General features: G+C 46.4%; 1 protein-coding gene across 1 annotated transcript; it reads right to left on the reverse strand.

The window, feature by feature from the left end:
* Positions 1-249: 249 nt before the first annotated feature.
* Positions 250-12,313, reverse strand: LOC122541294 (zinc-binding protein A33-like). The gene is made up of 6 exons (XM_043677913.2): positions 11,645-12,313; positions 4,668-4,763; positions 4,353-4,586; positions 3,703-3,725; positions 3,413-3,609; positions 250-1,464 (listed from the first exon to the last, which is right to left on the reverse strand). Exons 1-6 carry the CDS (start codon positions 12,083-12,085, stop codon positions 923-925), a joined length of 1,533 nt encoding a protein of 510 aa, XP_043533848.2. The 5' UTR covers positions 12,086-12,313; the 3' UTR covers positions 250-922.
* Between the last annotated feature and the right edge of the window lie 10,335 nt (positions 12,314-22,648).

Here is a 22,648-nt window from a genome sequence, read left to right on the forward strand (position 1 = left end):
TCAAGCACATTGTGGTGGGTCTGAAAGCATAAACAGGCCAGATTGAGTAAAGACCACAGATTTCCACAGCCCTTCCCCCAAAAAACATTCATGAATGAGAAGCAAAAGCAAAAATTGTGAAAGAGATGTTAAAAAAAAACACAACAGTTTGGAATCTCCTAGTCAGCTATATTTCACATTTAAAGTTCCTCAATTGCCACAATAGAATAGAATCAGAGACATAAAGCACAGAAGAGGCTGACAAGATACTTCTGTCAAAAACCCTGACTTTATAAGGAAAGGTTATTTTGCAAGTAGTATGACAAAACTTTAGAATTAATCAACATCTACAAGTGATGCAAAATCAGAATTGTGTTAACAAAAGACAGATTTCTGACTCACAGTATTGTCTTGTTGAAAACTTTTGGTTCATCCCTTTACTAAATCTTGCTCAGAATTGCTAAGGCCTCCCGAACATTTTGTGTTCCCAGATTGCAGTGTTGTTGATTTTTAGCTGATCCCAATTATGTATATGTTAATGTCTGCCTGTGTGTAAAAGATGTTCCTGCAGTTTCCTCACACTGACTGTCACTAATTCACCTCGATACACAGAGGCCAGAGTCACAAAGAGGCAGAGGTTCTGCCAGGGGAATGACCAGGACTGAAGAGTCCTGGGTTGGGAAGCTGATGTGAGGAGCCAGGAAGTGAAATTGGAACAACTTCCTGCTGCACTGTAACACACACTCCAGTCAGTGAGTATGCTCTAAACAGTCAGGACAAAATACACTTTCCAATGCAGGCTTTCATCCCCCACTATTCATCATCAAATTCCTTTTTCTTGGTGCTGCTTCTAGATGTTTCTCAATAGTTACTTGTAACGTGGAAAAGTCACCCAGCAGGAGTCACATTGTCCCCACACTCTGAGACAATCTATAATTTATATCTACAGTTCAAAATGATGCAGTTTAAGAGGAAAATCATTTATACCCTCATGGTATGGTCCAGGATAGAAGAAAGGAAACAGTTTCTCAGTGAATGTGTCAGTGAATGTATAGAGATGGGACATGTCATCAGCATTGTAAAAGGTCACCTGCCCTCCCTCATAGTCCAGGTAAACTCCGATGGTCCTGGGCTTCACACTCAGAGTCAATTGGACAAATGAGCGATCAGTAGCTGTATATTTGTTTTCACTGTAAAGCCACACAGTCCAGTAACCGTATTCTGGTCCGAGATTAATCTTTCCCTTCCTATTGGATGACTCTTCAGTCACACCCAATGCCCACACAGTCTTTCCCCCAACCTCTACCTCCCAGTAGTGTTTCCCTGATGTGAATCCCTGTGAGCCTAGGACACATGGAGCTGCATCAAATCTCTCCAGGTCAGGAAGCTGGAATGTCTTGTTTCCGGCTCTCACACTGGTCAGGTCCTTCGACAGGATGAGTTTACAATGTGCTGTGTTTGGATCCAGGGTCAGTGAGGCTGGAACTGGCAAAGTAAAATAAACATTGTGTTACTATATTTTACTGAGGAACATGGATGAACACAAATTAATATTTGATGTCTATAAAATTGGAATCATATCCTGTCCATAACTTCAGCATTGTGAGTATTATAGAGTAGGTACAGTATACAGTACACCACAAGAGCCCCTACACACGGGGCAAAGCTTTTTTTTCTCCTTAATCAACATGTTCAGATGCGACACACCTCTGAAGTGGATGTCACTTGAACCCACACCTCCTGACTCAGAAGCAGGGACACTGCCACTGTGTGACAGAAGCCCCTTTACGGAGCAAGGCTTTAGTGCAAACTTCTCTCCACCAATTTTGAAGCTGTCCTTGTTTCCCCTTAAAGGGATCTGCACAGGGTTCTCGTGGCACTGTCTCCTATCTCTGAGCCAGAAGGTCCAGGTTCAAGCACCACCTGCTGCCCAAGTGTGTCATAACATCGCTGAACAGGCTGATCACAAATATCGACAGGAAGACCCTTTTCTTTGAATTAAGTGGCCTATATTTGTCACAGGCCAGACATGAGCATGTTCTCTGCACATCGTGCTGAGTCTCATTATTGTCCACAATGAGCTAGAAAGTCTTGGGTGCAACATCACAGTTCAAGAGTCTCTGATACTACCTGCGGTCAAGGAGACACCAGTTTGCGAGCGATGAGCAATATTTAGAGATTGAAAATTCTTCCATCTTCGGGATATCTCAAAAAGCAGCTTATCACTCACCCAATAAAAATTATATTGCAGCAGAAAGTGAACACATTTTAAAAGTGGAAGATTATTTGCAATGATCTATGTCAATAGATCAATGATCTAATACAAGCCTCATTTCTAACTTTAAACAGAAGTGGATTGTTCATGTTTAACCTTAAGGTATACAGGGAGATGGGACACCAAATACATAGTTAGATGCAACATCACTCACAATCATAGTGAATGGTTAAACAGGCTTAAGGGAGGTGAAACGAGCTTCCTCCTGGTGTTATGTTCACCGTTCAGATTCTGGGCTTAGAGAGAAACAGTTAGCCAAGGCTCCAAAGTCTGATCATTTTCCAGAGGTAGGTCCAAGTGTATAAATATCCTGATCCCTTTATGCTTGTGTCATGTAAACCATAGTTCTTTGACTGAGAGGGCAAAGACTGCTGCCCTCTATTATTAGTAACAGGCAGCAGTTACAGGGGTGCTGCAGAGGACACAATGCTATGAGGTTTCTGACTCTCAATGTCAACAAAGCAAAGGAACTGATCATTGACTTCAGGAAACCAGGAGGGGGACACGTCACTATGAACACCAACAGAGCGGAGGTGGAGATGGTCGAGAGCATCCTGCTCCTCGGAGTGACAACAACTGCCAATCTGTCCTGGACCTCCCATGTAGATCCGACAGTCCCCGGGGTTGCTCAGGAAATTCGGTATGTCCGTAAAGACCCCCACCAACGTTTACAGATACACCACAGAAAGCATTCTGACCGGGTGCATAACAGCATGGTACCACAACTGGGCTTCCCTGGACTGTGAACACAGCCCAGACCATATCGAAAGCCAATCGCCAATCTGTGGACTCTACCTACACTTCCTGTTACCGTTGAATGGCTGCCAACATCATCAAAGACCTCTCCCATCCCAGTAACACTCTCTTCCAACCTCTTTATCAGGCAAAAGTTACAGAAGTTCAAACTAATGCAATCATAGGTTGAAGAACAGCGTCTTCTCTGCTGTTATTAGACCGATGGATAGACCTCTCTAATTTCAAATCCAACGCTGATCCTGCTTTGTGCACCTCCTGTGCAGGTGGAACCTGGATGCCTCACTCTATCTAAGTGCCCTCTGATCTGTATATCCTTCTTTGCTCTGATCTGCCTGTACTGCTCGCAAAACGTTTCACTGCACGTAGCTACACGTGACAACAATAAATCCACTCAAACCAAACCTGGAGAGATGATCTGTTTCATTTGCTTCCACACTGTGTAGAGTAATGGGCCTCGGAATTCTATGTACTTCCGTCTTGGAAATGTCAGTATTATTTCATCTTCACTGCACTCTGGAATTTCCCCTTCCTCATCTTCATCTTCACTGTTCTGTGGATTTTCCTTTCGATTTTTTCCTTCCTCCCCTTCATGCAGGTACCTGTTTAAATAGAACTGACATAGTCACTCACTGTCTGATACAAAACTGGAATCACAGAGTAAAACCACATGAGGGTTTGGATTGGATACTTGCCTTTCTCTCAACATTCCTAGTTCCTGCAGAACAGAGAAACAGATTATACGTTATTCCAGTTGTGACACGATTTAGAATATGCTTTATATAAAAGTGGCACTCTTAGTAAAATGTAAAGTGAGGGAGAGGGAATTTACAAAGGTGCCAGTAATGTGATGTATGTCAGTCACTATGTACCAGCTCAGCACCCCCACCCTGTAATAGACCCACTCAACAGGACCTCTTTTGCTGAAGGGTCACGGATCAGATCCATGTATTTCAGGTTGCTATTTATTCACTGACTCAGAGGCTGCCTTGGGTCTGTGCAGCACTGAACCGCTGACAATGATGTTACACCTTCTTCAGCAACACGAGAGGAGGTTCCGCCTTTCTGTGTTTGTGTCTTGTTTCCTCTGATCTCCCCTCTACCCCCACTGTCATTACCATTACCATCTTCTACTCTGAAGGATTTTCGATTGCTGCGTCAAATCACTATGATATCGGTGCAGGCCACCTCTTCCCTCCCACTGCTTCTCCGCAGTTATACTGCCAGCAGTACGATGTACTGACAGTACGAGACAACCTTCTCAAACCTCGTTGTCCACATTGTGGGGTTTGAGCTTCATTATGAAGCATTGCTTACAGCTTAGGGATTGGTTATTAAGGGTCACCTTGAGAAAAGCGATTCCGTCTTGCTGCTCAATGTTTAGACGAAGGTTCCCCATCTGCTCATCAAGTGACACAACTTCCTCTTCAATTTCTTTCAGATTTTCCTCCATCAGTCGCAGATCTTCCTCCTTTTGTCTCCTCAGCCTTTCCAATAAATGTTTCTCTTTCGCATCAAGATATTGATGGATTTTAGCAAACTGGGTGGAGATCTCTTGTTCCAGCGACCCAGAGAGTTCCTAAGATAGTGAGAGAGAGCATTGGAACAGCAGGTTGCTAAAGGCTCATTGTCTTTAAGGGGAAACAAAAATCATACTCACATCCAGTTCAGAAATCTTCCCCTCCTGCTGTCGCTTTAATTCACTCTTACTTATCTTTTTCACCTCCATGGAATCCAAGGATGCTTTCAGCTGGTCCTATAAATGGAATCAGATCTCACCATAATCCATTGCAATGTCGGTCATAATTTTACAAAGTGTGAGAGCAGCCGTGAGGAGAATGTTACCCATTACATATATGGGGCCCCTCTGTTTATAACAGGCAGAGTGAAAAATCTTCATGAGTCCAGGGATAGGTTCAAACCAATAGCTGGTTGACCAATATATACTGGAGTAATAGTCGATCTCATGTAAAAGTCGATGCCCTATTTTTTGGCCAAATACCTTGCACAAAGCTTATCACCAAATTACTCCAAATGGGAGTGAATCCTGTCCCTAAGAATCTTTATTTCCCTAAAGATGTAAGACGCATCGGCATGTAATTTCTCTGATGATCCTGTTGTCCTTCTTGTACAAATGGATAAAATTGGCCATTCTCCAGTTCTCTGGGACCTTGCCTGTGACTAAAGAGGACACAAAGCATTCTCACAGTGCCCCAGCAATTTCCTCCCTCACCTCCTTCCACATTCTGGCATAGATCTCCTCAGGTCCTTGCCACTTATCTGATTTAATGCTTTTCAAAACACCCAATCCCTCCTCCGCTTCTTTCATATTGACACATCCTAGAATGTGAACATACCCCTCTCTCGCCTATGTCCTTCTCCTTTATGAATACCCACCTCCTGGGCTTCACACATAAATTCCCTCCTTTATCCTTGAGTGAACCTACCCTTTCCCTGATTACCCTCTTGCTCCTTCTATGCAGATAAAACACCTTGGGATTTCCCTCAATCCTGTTTGCCAAAGACATTTCACGGTTCCTTTTAGCCCTCCTACCTCATTGTTTAAGCCCTTTTCTGCTTCCTTTAAATTCCTCATGTGCTCTGACACGCTTCAGTTTCCTAAACCTTAGATATGCTTCTTTTTTTTTTGACTGAGCTCACAGTATCTCTGATCACCCAAGGTTCCTGAATCTTGCCATCCTTCTCCTCCATTTTCCGAGGAAGATGCTGGTCCTGAACTTAATCAGCTGGCCCTTAAAAGATTCCCAGATGTGGATTTGCTCACAAACAGCCACCCCCAGACTATATTCCCCTGTTCTTAATATTGCTATAGTTAACCTTCCTCCAATTTAGTCCCATGGCCTGGTACGGTACCTGCTCTGCCCAGGACCATAAGAAACTACAGAAGGTGGTGTACACAGCCCACAGCATCAGTGAAGCCAACCTTCCATCCATGAACTGTAAGTGTATGGCACATTGCTGCAGAACGGCTGCCAATATGATCAAAGACCCCTCCCACCCTGGTAATGCTCTCCTGCAACCTCTCCCATCAGGCAAAAGATCCTGAACATTTGCACCACCAAGTTCGGGAATAGCTTCTTCCCAGCCGTGATTAAGCTGATGATTGGACTCTCTAACCTCAGATAATGCTGACCTTGCTAATGTTGCTTTCGAGGTCAATTCCTGGAATGGCGGGATTACCTTACGCTGAAAGACTGGAGCGACTGGGCTTGTATACCCTTGTGTTTCGAAGACTGAGAGGGGATCTGATTGAGACATAGAAGATTATTAAAGGATTGGACACGCTGGAGGCAGGAAACAGGTTTCTGCTGATGGGTGAGTGCCGAACCAGAGGAAAACCACTCCTTAAAAATACGGGCTAGACCATTTAGGACAGAGATGAGGAGAAACTTCTTCACCCAGAGAGTGGTGGCTGTGTGGAATGCTCTGCCCCAGAGGGCAGTGGAGGCCCAGTCTCTGGATTCATTTAAGAAAGAGTTGGATAGAGCTCTCAAGGATAGTGCAATCAAGGGTTATGGGGATAAGGCAGGAATAGGATACTGATTAAGGATGATCAGCCATGATCATATTGAATGATGGTGCAGGCTCGAAGGGCAGAATGGCCTACTCCTGCACCTATTGTCTATTGCCTAGTGCATGCCCTGTGCAATGGAACTGCATGCCTTTGATTAAGTCTCTTGATTTGTACATCCTTGCTTACTGTGACCTGCTTATACTGCTCATAAACAAAGCTTTTCACTGTATCTCAGTACACATAGCAATAAATAAATCAATCAAGTAACTTAAAAATTACACAATTATGGTCACCGATAATGAAAAGCTCCCCAATGAAACTTTGATCACCTGGCTTGGCTCATTCTCAGTTACCAAGTCTAGTGTGGCCCCTTCTCAAGTTGGATTGTTTACATATTGCTTCCAGAAATGCTCTTGGATCTACCTAACAAATCACATCCCACCACCCTCAAAAATCAAGCCGCTGCCAATATGGCAATTCCTCGTCAAAACCCTGTTGTTTTTACATTTTTCTATAATCTGCCCACATATTAGATCCTCTACCACCCATTGGCTGTTGAGAGGCTGCAGTACAATCCCATCATAGTGATTGCACCCTTCCTATTCCTGAGCTCTACCCATAAGGCCTTGCTGGATGAGCATGACGTACATCTCGAATGCCCCAACACTTTTACATCCCTCTCTATCAAACCTGAAACATCTATATCTCAAAACATTAAGCTGCCAGACTTGTCCCTTTCTCAAACAAGTCTCTAATAGCTATAACATTATAGTTATATGCATCAATCCAAACTCTACATTCATCTGCCTGACCTGTCATGTCTCTCGCATTAAAGCTCACATATGCCAGATCTCCTGTCCCTGCACGTTCAGTAACCTCTCCTCTCTACTGGCCTTAGTCTCTAACTAACCTTACTGGCCTTAGTCTCTAACCCCTCCTCAATCATTTCATGTGCTGACGCACTGCTCTCGTTCCTAAACCCCTGCCACACTGGTTTAAACCTACCTGAGTGGCACTAACAAAGCTCCCTGCCAGCACATGGGTGCCCCTCCAGTTTAGGCACAAACTGTCCCTTTTGTACAAGTCCAACCTGCCCTGGAAAACACCTACTCATCTCAAGCCCTCCTTCCTGCACTAGCTCCTTAGGCACGTATTTAACTGTGCTATCTTCCTATTCCTAGCCTCACTAGCTGATGGTACAGATACAGATAGTAACCCCAAGGTTACAGCCCTAAAGGTCCTACTTTTCAATGTATTACCTAAATCTGAACACCCTTTGCAGGTCACTCTTTCTGTCTGTGTCTTTTGTGTCAACATGTACCATATCTTCTGGCTGCTCGCTCTCCCTTTTGAGAATATCCCCTGCCCACTCAGACACATCCCTGACCCTCACATCAGTGAAGCAACACACTATGAGTAGAATTTCAGGACTTTCCCAATGGGGGTTCATCGGCTGTTTCTGGCTTCGGATTCCCCTCCTTCCTTTAATCATTGAAAGATTTCTCCAATGTATATTGGAATATAGTAGAATCTAATTAGAATTAGAGGGGGTCAATTTAGAATGGAAATGAGGAGACATTTCTTCAGCCAGAGAGTGGTGGGCATGTGAAATTCATTGCCACGGAGCGCAGTGGAGGCCGGGACGCTAAATGTCTTCAAGGCAGAGATTGATAAATTCTTGATGTCATGAGGAATTAAGGACTACGGGGAGAATGCTGGTAAGTGGAGTTGAAATGCCCATCAGCCATGATTGAATGGCAGGGTGGACTCAACGGGCCAATTGGCCTTACTTTCACTCCTATGTCTTATGGTCTATATTGAATAATACAAACTTCAATACATCAAAGCAACCTCTGCTCTCGTCTGAGTGCTCAACCCGTTCAATTTTGCAATTTTCTGTTTTTTTCTGGAATTCCACTGTATGACTTCTGACATTATCAATGCGTCTCAGAGAGACCCAGTGTGTGTTCACTTCCTATCAGCACACAGCTATCAGTTCTGCCCTGAATTAATACACTTCACTGGAACTGCACTACGGCACAGTAACAGTGGAAATACTGAAATGAAGGAAACTTACGGAATAAGCAGCCTGGGTGATAACAGAATCAGTCTGTACTGAAGGAGATTTAAAGAAAAGCTTCAGCTCCAGTTACCAACACTCCTGGATTGTTCTGGAACCTCCAAGAATGGGAGAATAATCTTCTGAGCAAACCAGGAGAGAGAAAAAACACAAGGACATTGAAAAAAAAAAGAGTTTTGCAACATTTTTGATCTCTTTAAGAATGTCAGAATTGGGAAAAGGGTTGTGTGAATGGTCTGTTCACTTTCCAATTGGTTGGGAAGATATTGATGTGGAGGACGGAGACAGCAGGTAACCAATAGCTTGGAGCATGTGGGCGGTGTGTTTACAGACAGGAGATGATGTTCCATTCCCCAGATGACAGCAATGGTAGAAACGCAGCACAGCTTACACTGAAGGTAGCTAACTTGAAGCTACATTAAGACAACCAAAATGTTAATGGTGACATATTAAGGAATAGCAGAATATTTGGAAAATCAGAATGTAATCAAACTGCGTGAGCTTGGCTTTGTGAAAGGACTATTCCTATCCTTATGGTTTGATGGCTGTAACACATCGATTCACAAGTGATTAATACAGTCCCTCACAGTAGCAGCTCCCTGGTATGATTTCCATTCCTTGTCATCTGCAGATTTAGATCCTGGATTCAATTACAGAATGCTACATTATGGGGAGGATGTCGATGCGCTGGGGAGACGGCAGTGTGATATACAAAAATGGTTCCGGGAATGAGCAACTTCAGTCATGCTGGATAGATCAAAGAAGTTAGGACTGTTCTCCTTCAAGAGAAGAAGATTGACAGGAGATTTGGTCAGGGATTTCAAAATCATGAGCAGGTTGGGCAGAGTAGATTGGGCAAAAACTTCGGAAAGAAAAACAGAATGAGAGAGCATAGCTTTAAAACAAAGCAAGGATAACGTAAGGGGAAACAAAGCTTTTAACACAGCAAGTAGCGAGGGTGTGGAACAAGTTGATAGAGTGTGGAGCTGGATAAAGCACAGCAGGTCAACTAGCATCAGAGGAGCGGGAGTGCGGACGTTTTGGGTTGGGACCCTGAATCAGGTCTGGAGAGGGGGAAAGGGGCTGAGAAATAAATAAAGGGCAGTGGGCCTGGAGGGAAAGGAAGGTGGGATGACAATGGGTGGATGCAGGTGGGAGATGATTGTGATTTGTCAGTGGGAAGAGGGATTGGCTAGGTAGGAAGGAAGATAGATGTTAGGTCAAGTCAAGGGGTGGGGGTGGGAATGGGAGGGGTTGGGAACAAACTGACCAGAGATGTTTCCTGAACTGGTCCCTGAGTTTGCGATCCATCTCTTTGATGCAGAGTGTCCTGAAGTCCTCCTTGGATGATGTTTACCCTCCCAATTGGGGAACACCTCAGCGGTCAAAGACATTCGATCTCAAATCTTCAGGTGACCATCCTCCAAGGCAGACTTCTGGACAGGCAACAATGCAGAGTCACTGAAGAGAGGCTGGTAGCCATGTTCGGTACTCACGAGGATGGCCTCAACTGGGATCTTGGGTTCATGTCACACTACAGGTGACCCCACTACACTGTACACTGACACACACAGACACTCACATTCTCTCTCACACAAACACGCCCACACTCACTCAGATGCATAGAAACCTCAAACTCACACAGTCTCTCAAATACACACACAGTATCACACACACACTCTCAGATGCATAGTTCCCCTCATACTCTCTCACACACACACACTAACATGCACACAGACACACACAGACACACAGTCTCTCTCTCCCCCTCACACAGACTCTCTCTCCCCCTCACACACACACACGCGTGCACACACATGTAAATCTATGGGGTGAATTTGCAGATTTCTGTTTACAAATACATTCTATTTGTTCATAAAACACACAACTTGTAGACTGTCAGTTAATCTGGCATTTTATAAACTCCTACTTTGGAAATAAAAGACACAGGAGAAAGTGAGGACTGCAGATGCTGGAGATCAGAGCTGAAAATGTGTTGCTGGAAAAGCGCAGCAGGTCAGGCAGCATCCAAGGAGCAGGAGAATCGACGTTTCGGGCATAAGCCCTTCTTCAGGAATGAGGAAAGTTTGTCCAGCAGGCTAAGATAAAAGGTAGGGAGGAGGGACTTGGGGGAGGGGCGTCGGAAATGCGATAGGTGGAGGGAGGTCAAGGTGAGGGTGATAGGCCGGAGTGGGGTGGGGGCGGAGAGGTCAGGAAGAAGATTGCAGGTTAGGAAGGCGGTGCTGAGTTCGAGGGAGTTGACTGAGACAAGGTGGGGGGAGGGGAAAATGAGGAAACTGGAGAAATCTGAGTTCATCCCTGGTGGTTGGAGGGTTCCGAGGCGGAAGATGAGGCGCTCTTCCTCCAACCGCCATGTTGCTATGGTCTGGCGATGGAGGAGTCCAAGGACCTTCATGTCCTTGGTGGAGTGGGAGGGGGAGTTGAAGTGTTGAGCCACAGGGTGGTTGGGTTGGTTGGTCCGGGTGTCCCAGAGGTGTTCTCTGAAACATTCCGCAAGTAGGCGGCCTGTCTCCCCAATATAGAGGAGGCCACATCAGGTGCAGCGGATGCAATAGATGATGTGTGTGGATAAAAGACACTGACAGACTCTCAACCTCACATCGAAAATACATTGTCTGACCGGAGGTGTCACCTCCTTTCCATTGATAACACCTTAAGTTAACTCAGGGCGGTGACCTGAAAGAAACTCTGGGATCTGCATATTAATCAGCCGAAATCTGCACTCCCATTCTAACTGATTAAAGATTTCAGAGCTATCGGAGGTTGGTCAACTCATTCACATGTGTTGTATGACCCTTTGATCTTTTCCTTCTCAATTTTGTGTGGGAGGTCTTCATCCCTCAGTAACGCCTGAGGAAGGAGCAGCGCTCTGAAAGCTAGCGTTGGACTGCCGTGTAATTTTTTTGACCCTGTCCAACATCATGCTTCCATGACAACCCAGTAAACAATGGAAGACTGGAGCCGGGTAACTCACTCTCTCTGCCACAATCCCCCACCTTACCTTGTACTTTTGAACCGCCTGCTGTAGCGGCAGGAACCTGTGATCTGAATGGAGAGGGGTATCCACACAACTGGCACAGACCAGAATCTCATCCTCCTGACAGAACAGGATCAGCTTCTCCCCGTGTTCCTCACAGACCTGGTGTACACTCTCCCCCTGACCCTCACAGTCAGAGTGACCCTGCTGCAGCTTCAGCTCCAGTAGCCGGGCCTTCCCACAGAGACTAGCCAGCACCCTGTTACTGGTGTAGCTCCTCCGGGGGAGAACGAGCTGACATTGTGGGCAGGACACCGCCTGACGCTGCTTCCCCCAGTATTTCTGGATGCAGCATTTACAGAAGTTGTGCTCACATTGCAACCGCACCGGCTCCACAAACACAGCCAGGCAGAGGGAGCAGGTTAAATCCTCATTCAGGGATAAGATGTGTTTACTGACGGCCATCTCGCCGACTGCTCCTGTTCCTGGCCCTGGCGCTCACTTTACCATCAGTTTCGTTTCTCCCAGTTTGTTGTGAAACTCATTTCCAGGTCAGGTTTCTTAAAGGGACACTGCAAGGGTTTTGCCGACTCAAAACAGCAAGGATCTTTCTTTGAACGTGTAAAACACAAATCCGTGAGCCGGAGAGAGATAGTAGATTGAAGATGCAAATCCGGGATGGGGGGGTGCAGGAATTTGAAAAGGGACTAATTGGGAATGAGACAGCAGCAAGGATTACTTTCCCAGCTTTCACCCCCTGGAGGAAGTGTAAACAGACAGACGGGTGAGGACAACTGCCCGCAGGCTTCCGCCCGGATTTCAGGAAGTGAAAGTTCTCTTCAAAAAAAAGTTAATCCCACTGCCCCATTCAATCCCCATAGCCCTGCAACAACCACACACCTATGCCAGGGCTCTGCACTGGGTTCTTTTTGGTTGTTTATGGTTATTATCTGTGATTAGATGCAATTTTCAGCCTCATCCAGATCCACAGCACAGAAAAATGCCGTTTTAAAAAAGCAATGGTTCTAGGGAGAGAATTCTAGGATTTGGATTCAGCCACACTGAAGGAAGGGTGATAAATTTCTCAGTCAGAGCGGTGAGTGGCTTGGAGGGCAACTTACAGGTGGTAGTGTTCACCTGTATCTGCTGCCCTTGACTTTCCAGCAGTGGTGGGTTTGGAAGTTGCTGTATGACCATCTTTAGTGGATTCCTGCGGTGTATCTTGTAGGTGGTACACACTGCTGCTACTGAGCATGGGTGGTGGAGGGAGTGGATGCTTGTGAATGTGGTGCCAGTCAAGTGGGCTGCTTTGCCCTGGATGGTGTCAGGCTTCGTGAGTGTTGTTAGAGCTGCATGCATCTCAGCAAGTGAGTAGTATTCCATCACACTCCTGACTTGTGCCTTGTAGATGGTGGAGAAAGTGAGGACTGCAGATGCTGGAGATCAGAGCTGAAAACGTCGATTCTCCTGTTCCTTGGATGCTGCCTGACCTGCTGCGCTTTTCCAGCAACACATTTTCACCCTTGTAGATGGTCGACAGGCTCTGGGGAGTCAGAAGATGAGTTATTCACCACAGTATTTCTAGCATCTGACCGGCTTTTGTAAGCCATGTGTTTACATGTTGAATTCATTTGCCATTTCTAGTGAATGGTAACCCCCAGTATATTGATAGGGGATTCAATGATGGTAACACCATAGAATGCCAAGGAGCAGTGGTTAAATTGGCTCTTATTGGTGATAGTCATTGCTTGGCAGTTGTGTGGTGCAAATGTTCCTTGCCACTTGTCAGCCCAAGCCGGGATATTGTCCTGGTCTCTGGCATTTGAGCATGGACCACTTCAGTGTCTCAGGAGTTGTGAATAGTACTGAATTTTTTTTAGATTAGATTACTTACAGTGTGGAAACAGGCCCTTCGGCCCAACAAGTCCACATCGACCCGCTGAAGCGCAACCCACCCAAACCCATTTCCCTACATTTACCCCTTCACCTAACACTACAGGCAGTTTAGCGTGGCCAGTTCACCTAACCTGCACATTTTTGGACTGTGGGAGGAAACCGGAGCACCCGGAGGAAACCCACGCAGACACGGGAAGAATGTGCAAACTCCACACAGACAGTCGCCTGAGGCGGGAATTGAACCCGGGTCTCTGGCGCTGTGAGGCAGCAGTGCTCAGCAGTGCTAACCACTGTGCCACCGTGCCGCCCATAAATTGTGCAGTCATCAGCGATTATCCCCATTTCTGACCTTTTGATGAGAGAAGGTCATTGATGAAGCAGCTGAAGATGGTTGGGCCTAGGACATTACCCTGCTGCAGAAATGTCCTGGAGCAAAAATGACTGATCTCCAACAACCATGACATCTTCCGATGTGCTAGATATCAATCCCACCAGCTCTGCACCTGACTCCCACTGATTTCAGTTCTGCTGGAAATCTTTGATGTCACATTTGGTTGAATGTATCCTCGATGTCAATGGCTGGCATTCCCACCTCCTGTCGGGAATTCAGCTCTTTTGTCCATGTTTGAACCAAGGCTGTAATGAGGTCAGGAGCTGAGTGGCTCTAGTAGAACCAAACTGGGCATACTGAGCAGTTTATGGGTAGGTGGGCGCTACTTGATAACACTGTTGATAACACCTTCCATCACTTTACTAATGATCGAGAGTAGACTGAGAGGGCAGGTTGAATTTGTCCTGCTCAATTTATTATTGTGGTTCTGTTCGCCGAGCTGGAAGTTTTTGTTGCAAACGTTTCGTCCCCTGGCTAGGCGACATCATCAGTGCTTGGGAGCCTCCTGCGAAGCGCTTCTTTGATGTTTCCTCCGGTGTTTATAGTGGTCTGTCCCTGCCGCTTCCGGTTGTCAGTTTCAGCTGTCCGCTGTAGTGGTTGGTATATTGGGTCCAGGTCGATGTGTTTGTTGATGGAGTTTGTGGATGAATGCCATGCCTCTAGGAATTCCCCAGAACTACAACAACGAGCACCCGAGCTACAAATCTTCGCACAAACTTTGATCAATTTATTATCTAGGACATCCCTGGGCAAGGGAGAAAGTGAGGACTGCAGATGCTGGAGATCAGAGTTGAAAGGTGTGGTGCTGGAAAAGCACAGCAGGTCAAGCATCCGAGGATCAGGAGAGATGATGTTTCAGGCATAAGCCCTTCATCAGCGATGTGGGTGGAGGGGAGAATAAGATAAATAGGAGAGTGGGGGTGGAGGTGGAGGTGGGGGTGAAGTAGCTGGGAAAGGTGATAGATAGGTGCAGATGGGGAGTGATGGTGATAGGTCAGCAAGGAGGGTGGAACGGATGGGTGGGAAGGAAGATGGACAGGTAGAACAGTTCAAGAGGGCAATTAGAGGGTTGGATCTGGGATGAGGCGAGGGGAGAGGAGATGAGAAAACTGGTGAAGTCGATCTTGATGCCGTGTGATTGGAGGGTCCCAAGGCAAAAGATGAGGCGTTCTTCCTCCTGGCATCAGGTGGCTGGGCAATGTTTCACAGTTTCGATCAATACCCGTTTCGACTCTCCACAGGTCAAAACCAACTACTCATCTATGCTAATCCCATTTTCCAGCAGTTGGCCCATTGCCTTGTGTGCCCTGGTGTCACAAATACACTTGGAAATGGGATGAGAGTCTAACCCTTACCCTGACTTCTTCACTGTTATGTGGGTCTCTGCCTATACTACCCTTACTGGCAGCAAATTCCAGACTATCCACCCTTCTGGGTTAAAGACATTTCCCTCACATCTCCTCAAGTCCTCCTGCCCCTTAGTTTCATTCTTTGCTACCTGTTCATTGAAACCTCCGCCAAAATAAAATGGTTCTTCCTGTCCACCCTATGTATGCTCCTCAATTTTATCTATCTAAATTGTGTTCCCAATCAGTCTCCTCTGCTTTACGGAGTACAACCACAGTCTACACAGTCTCTCTTCATAACTAAAACTCTCCAACCCAGGCAACATCCTGGTCAATCTCCACTGCATCATCTCCATCAAGCACAGGTCTCCTGTAATGAGGATTCCAGAACTGCACAGAATACTCTCGCTGAGGCCTAATTAACACTTAATATAATTAACACTTAACCTAATTAACACAATATAATTCCAGCATAACTTTCCTGCTCTTAAATTATAATGAAGGCAAGTATTCCATATACCTCTAAGGCACTTTGTCTAACTGTCCTGCAACTTTAAGGGGCTTATGTAAATGTGCACCAAGATCCATTTGATCCTTGAAGCTTCCCAGGATCCTACTGTTCATTATGTCTTCCTTTGCCGTGTTTGTCATGTCCAAATACAATACTTTGCATTTAGCTGAATTCCATTCCATTCACCACAGATCAGCACAAATAACCAGCTCCTTGCACCAATTTTCTTCTCCATCTTCCTTCAGCACAACTTTCCAAACCATAACCACAAAGATTCTTACCAGAGTGGAGCTTCTCCCCAGAATGTATAGGAAATTGAGCCATCCTGAGCAGTCTGTCATCCAGAGCTGAGAGGACACTCTCTCACGGAGCTGCAGTCTGGAGATGACTCACGCTCAGAGGTCAAGCTCTAAACCATCATCAACTCATCGCTGGAGGGGTGTAGAGAATGGGCCTTAGGCTAATCATCTGGATGATGAAGGGCCTCTGCTCCCAACATGTAACACTGCCCCCCCCCCCAACTATTGATTCACGCTAAACAGGTGGAAGGCATTTTCATTCATTGGGAGCCATCTGTCAGTGAGCAGACATTGAGGATGTAATTCCACATTGCCTTCAGTATATCAGTGCAGCCTGTGATCAGCTGAGATAATTAGGACCTCAGACCCATACCCATGGTCTACCTGGCCTCTGTGTAACTTGCTTCCAGAGATTGGACAATGTCCAGCAGGTATCTCAAATTCTGAAAACAATATAACCAGCCACAAATATCTGAAAATCCAAAGGCATTTAAGAACAGTTCCTGTGCTGAGCTAACATCCCCAGCAACCAGGAACTTGTTTAAGTGAGGCAATTGACTCAGAATTTCCAAATTAAACTCTCTCGTCCAGGCTGTGCCACAGTGAGTGTTTGTAGGAGGGCAGCAAAACCGCATCAAGGATATCCTCAAAGCTTCCCTTGAAGAAGTGCCCACCCGTTCTGGTGGTGTGAGGTGTGGGCACAGGCTTTTCAATTCTTGCAGTGGCAGGGGAAGGTGCTGGGAGGGGAGGGTGGATTGGTTGAGGAGCATGGACCTAGCGCGAGAGTCACGGAGGACCACACTCTTCGACTCTGATCTCCAGCGTCTGCAGTGCTCACTTTCTCCTAAGCCATTTGAATTAGGATTGTTATAAACAAGAGAGATACTGTGTGGTGATCCTGGTGAAACCTGCCATGACTTGTGAAGGGAATTGCCAGTTTGTTCCCATCAGTAAGGTGTGTAACCCCCAAAGGATGAATGTTTGATTGTAACATTTGAGAGGAAGGAGGTATAAGCAGTGGACTTTTAATTCCCAAGAACAGCATTTGCAGAGTGAGAGAGCAGAAAGTCACTTGGAAGTCAACAGTGTGCCCATACCATTGGTATGTTGCTGACAATGGCATTGATGGGATAAGATAAGTTTGTCCAAACTGTTGAACAGATACTGACAGTGCCCTTATTTCTTATCACGGGTGGAGAGGGTGCCATCTGATCAGGCCTGTGACTGAAGCAGGAACAGGTTAAGGCCATTCAGCCCCTCATGAGATCAGCAGGGATTGTTGGGCAGAGACTTGGCTGATTTGTCCCCACCCGCCTGCTGGCCTCTGGTTACTTACAAACTATTACACCGCCCACCCCCCCCCCGACCAAAAAGAGAAAAGTGTTTACTGATTGAAGACAACCCAGTTATCGCAGGGCCATGAATGGAGCCTGGGACTTTCCTGGTCAGTGGGAATCATGTACCATCCATTGCATAGTCCTTCCCTTATTAGGACCATATGTGAGAAATTGGAGGTTCAATATATCCTTTAGGTAAAACAGGAGACATGCAGTATCTGTAAAGAGAGATAATGACATTTACCTCATGTTGAACCCTTCATCAAATTATGATTGGTTCCTCCTCCAAAGGGACGAATAAGAACTATTTTCTAAAATTACCAAAGAATGCACTCAGGCTTGGTGTCAACTTAGCTCAGTTTGCATTATGTTCATTTCCCAGTCAAGGATTGAGGATCTACTGACAGTGTGCTTTACAGATTCCCAACAATCTCCTCAGGCAGTGCTGAGGTGCCAAACACTGCATTGTTGGCTCATTCCCTCCCCACTCTCCCATTCCCTCTCACCCACCCTGTCTCTCATTGGCTCATCCCCTCTTGTTCTCTCTCTCCCTTTGGCCTTTCCCTCCCTGTTGCTCCATCTTTTCTGTTGCTTCCTTCCTCCTTTATACACTCTCTCCTTTGTCTCATCCTCCTTTTTCGCTTTCTTGTTCTCCATTTCTCCAGTTTCTATGTCTGACCAAAAAGCAGAAAGGGATGGGGAAATTGAGAGGACCTGGTAACATCTGTGCATATGTGACCAGTTCGAACGGGCCTCGGGGGCCAAGGTAAACCGAGGCAAGAGCGAGGCCATGCTCTTCAGGAACTGGGCCGACCAATCCTCGATTCCCTTCACCATCAGGACCGACCACCTGAAGGTGCTGGGTATTTGGTTCGGGCGGGGGGGGGCTGGGGCGTGCGCCAAGTCTTGGGAGGAGCGTATCAGCAAAGTGAGGCAGAAACTGGGCAGATGGAAGCTACGGTCGCTCTCCATCGCGGGAAAATACCTGGTCATCAGGTGAGAGGCACTGTCATTGCTATTATACGTGGCACAGGTCTGGCCTATTCCCAAAACCTGTGCCACTGCAGTCCCCAGGCCATCTTCCAATTTATATGGAGGTCAAAGATGGACCGGGTCCGAAGGGACTTGCTGTACAAAGATCTGGACAATGGGGGAAAAAATACACCCAATGCCACCCTCACCCTGATGGCCACCTTTGTGTGTGGCTGCATCAAGCTGTGCGTGGATCCCCAGTACGCAAACACCAAGTGTTACTACGTACTGAGGTTCTACCTGTCCCCGGTGTTGCAAAGGATGGGCCTGGCCTCGCTGCCGCGGAACGCTCCGAGTAGTTGGACCGTTCCGTATCACCTGTCCTTCGTGGAGAAGTTTATGAAGAAAAACACCTTTGACCACAAGTCCATCAGGAAGTGGTCAGCACATAATGTCTGTGAGACCCTTCGGGAAAAGGAGAGGGCGGATCCTATCGAGCGGTTCCCTGAGCAGACTGTCAAAGCCATTTGGCAGAATGCCTCATCGCCAGAACTTTCCAACAAGCACCAAGACATGGCTTGGCTGGTGGTGAGAAGGGCTCTGCCTGTGAGATCCTTTATGCACGCCCAGACTCTCAGCCGCACCGCACGCTGCCCTCGAAGCGGCTGCGGGGGTGGGACGAGACTGTCACACACCTCATTCTGGAATGTGCCTATGCAGAGGAATGCAGTGATGTTTGTCGAGGTTCGTCCCGAGCAGCGCCTTGACGCGGGACTCCGTGCTCTACGATCTGTTCCCCGGGATGCACACCGAGACGAACATCAACTGTGCCTGGAGGATCATCAACTCGGTGAAGGACGCTCTCTGGGCGGTCCGAAACCTGCTGATCTTCCAGCTGAAGGAGTTGACACTGACTGAGTGTTGCAGACTGGCACATTCCAAGGTCCAGGACTACGTGCTGAGGGACGCGCTGAAGCTTGGGGCAGCTGCCGCCAAGGCGCGGTGAGAAAAGACCACTGTGTAACATCTGTGTTCCTAAGAACTGGGGGCCCTCCCAGTCCTTCGGGCTCTGCTGACGCCTCAGCAGAAGAGCTGGATAGTAAATGTACAGACTTGTGTATAGGAAAAATAAATTTCGATGTCTGTATGTAAAGCAATGTAATGTGTGCACAAGAATGGCATGACCAATTGTAAAGAGACCCAAATAATTTTATGAATAAAGTTTATTTTTGAAATTAAAAAAACTTACCTTTTTGCAGAGTGTTGCAGACTGGCACATTCCAAGGTCCAGGACTACGTGTTGAGGGACGCGCTGAAGCTTGGGGCAGCTGCCGCCAAGGCGCGATGGGGAAAGACCACCGTGTAACATCTGCCTGTCTGAGTAGAACAGGGGGCCCACGCAGTAATCGGGCCCCGCTGACGCCACAGCTAAGTATATGGATGGTAAATGTACAGACCTGTATATATGAATGATTGCCAGACAGTTGAGACTAAACTGTTGAGATTCTCTTCAGAGCTCTGTGCAATGGCTAACTCTTGCTGATCAATGTACACGATTGATTCTCATGTGAATGAAATTTTTATTGATATATCAGGTCTTTTGGGATATGCTAAGCATTGTTCCAACAATGTTGGGATAGCTCTATGTATAGCACTGGTTTGAATTAACTTCCTTTAGTGTGTGAAAGGTCGATGTGATTATGAATTGTTCACACTTTTTAACAATGTAGTGGAGCTCATCTGTAGAGTGTTTTCTATGCAATGCAGGTTTTTGTTTCCAATAATGGCTCAGCATTTTATGTCTAAGCTATCGGTGTTAACTGGATAATCAATGATAACAAATGGAGAGTTAGTCGACTACCAAACTGTCTGCGGCCAACAGATCTTTCATCCAATAAAACATTCCTGGTACCTTCATTGGGTTGTGACACAAAATGGCATTGATTGAGCTGAATGAGTCTCTTATTGCTGCAAAGATGGCTAGTTCAGTGTCATCTCTCTCTCTATTGCAGTGCTTCCCAATCTATTTCTTGGAGCGGTATGGTGGCACAGAGGATAGCACTGCTGCCTTGCAGCACCAGAGACCCAGATTCAATTCCATCTTGAGCGACTGGCTGTGTGGGAGTTTCCACATTCTCCCTATGCCTGTTGGGGTTTCCGTTGGGAGCTCTGGTTTCCTCCAGTGGGCCCAAAACGTACAGACTCGGTGAACTGGCCATGCTAAATTACCCATTGTCAGGGGATGTGCAGGCGAGGTGAATTAGCCATGGGAAATGCAGGATTACAGGGAGAGGGAAGGGTTTGGAGGGTTAGCATGGGATGAATGGTCTGCTTTTGTATTGAAGGAATTCTATTTCCAGTGTGACCCCATGTTAACACATGGAAATTTAACACAATCCTAGACATCAGTGAAATTAAATCAGCAGCAGGATATCACTGTGTGTGTGTGGTTGTTCAAGTGTGTATACTGGAGATTGACATATCATACTGCTGTAGTGTATGCCAGGAAATCTGCTGTCATGGTCGCCACACTTATCTGTCTAGAGCCACCGTCACACATCCTTTGCCGTGTGCGTTTGCAATTTCCCTGAAATCTGTTGTCCAATTAAATGTAGGTCGTCACGTTTCCACACTGCCTGCCAGGTCGGATCTCTGTAGCTTCGAGAGTGTGCTGCTGGAGAAGCACAGCCAGTCAGGCAGCATCCGAGGGGGAGGAGGATCGATGTTTCCTGATGAAGGATTTATGCCCCGAAATGTCGATTCTCCTGCTCCTCGGCTCCTGCGCTTTTCCAGCACTACACTCTCACCTCTGATCTCCAGCAGCTGCAGTCCTCACTTTCTCCTCGATCTTTGTAGCTTCTCAACTTTGATCAAATGGCCAAAGCGCTGACCTTTTCTGGATGTTACCGTTTGGAGTCTTTTTTTATTGTTGTAATGTGAAATGTCTCGTCACTTGCCTCATGCTCTGCAACTGAATTGTGGGACAGATCACAGAAGACAGGCTCCTAAATCTGACTTAGCTTCTCATCAGCATCACTTTCGGACAGCTGACTATTTATATCGAGTCTGTGTTGGTGTGAGTCTGGAGTCACATGGGAGCCTAACTAGGATGTTCTTCCCTGGAAGGCATTAGTGAGAAACATATGGGGTTTGGTGAGAATCACTCACCATTAGGCTAACACTCTGAGTGCCATAATTCCAGATTTTGTCCATTGAATTCTGGCTTCACCAGCTGCCATCATGGGATTTGAAACCAGAATATTAGCTTAGCGTTTTGGATTACTAGTCCAGTGACATTACCATGATCTAACATGTGAGAGGCTGCTAAAATTTCCCCAGGGACTGCACACTGTGTCCAATTCTGTACCTCCGATCCCAGTGTGTCTCCAGTGCAAACTGCCTAGCACCACTTTCCAATGTGTGTCCGCACTGGTGAAGGAGGGACAGAATGATTAACTGCTCCCCAGTGTATGAACACCAGTGACCTGGAAGGCTAGTGTACTCACAAAACTGTCTTTGCAAAGGACACACCACAATGTCCAGCTTATGGGTTGAATGTACTGATATGCGCTGAGCTTGAAAGTCTTGCGATGTGAGTCCCACTTCTGATTACTCATCTGTGACCCCTGCTGGACGGTGTATGGTCGTGCAAGTCTGTTGGTGACCAGCCTCCCAGTGCTAACTGGGCGAAAGTGAGGACCGCAGATGCCGGAGATCAGAGTGGTGCTGGAAAAGCACAGCAGGTCAGGCAGCATCCGAGAAGCTGTAAAAATCAATATTTTGGGCAAAAGGTCCTGATGAAGGGCTTTTGCCCGAAACGTCGATTTTCCTGCTCCTCAGGTGCTGCCTGACCTGCTGTGCTTTTCCAGCACCACTCTAACCTTGCTAGTGCTGTTGCAATTCCACACACGTGGCATTCAGGAGAGAAGGGGCTAGTACTCAAGGCACAAAATGAGTGACCTTGACAAATGAATGAACATGACCTGACTGTACAGTTATACATCAATGATGATGACTATACCCTTGGGCTGTAGCTTCTACCTCCATAGTCAGCCACTGATCAAGTTCCCCACTCCCGGGCACTGTTAAATCTTCTTGCATAGGAATGCTTCTGTTCATCGGCCCTGATGCTGTACTGAACTCAGAATCTGTGTGCTATCATTGAGAAAACTGCTTGTTCTTGTGAAGTTACATAGTGACTGCTGGTGCTTGGCAAAAGTTAGTGAAAATAGCAAGAATATAATATTAAAAATACAAAACAGCCTGAAAATTAAAA

The sequence above is a fragment of the Chiloscyllium plagiosum genome, unplaced genomic scaffold (assembly GCF_037043375.1).
Source record: "Chiloscyllium plagiosum isolate Xiang-an unplaced genomic scaffold, Cpla_swu_hap1 HiC_scaffold_35, whole genome shotgun sequence".
Lineage (NCBI taxonomy): Eukaryota > Metazoa > Chordata > Chondrichthyes > Orectolobiformes > Hemiscylliidae > Chiloscyllium > Chiloscyllium plagiosum.

Excerpts from the sequence above, each read along its gene's own strand:
- LOC122541294 (XM_043677913.2), bottom strand. The coding sequence starts at position 12,085 with ATGGCCGTCAGTAAACACATCTTATCCCTGAATGAGGATTTAACCTGC. Across the intron at positions 3,610-3,702 it reads CTAGGAATGTTGAGAGAAAG|GTACCTGCATGAAGGGGAGG; the intron begins GCAAGTATCCAA and ends CTATTTAAACAG. Across the intron at positions 1,465-3,412 it reads GAAACAGATCATCTCTCCAG|TTCCAGCCTCACTGACCCTG; the intron begins GTTTGGTTTGAG and ends TTACTTTGCCAG.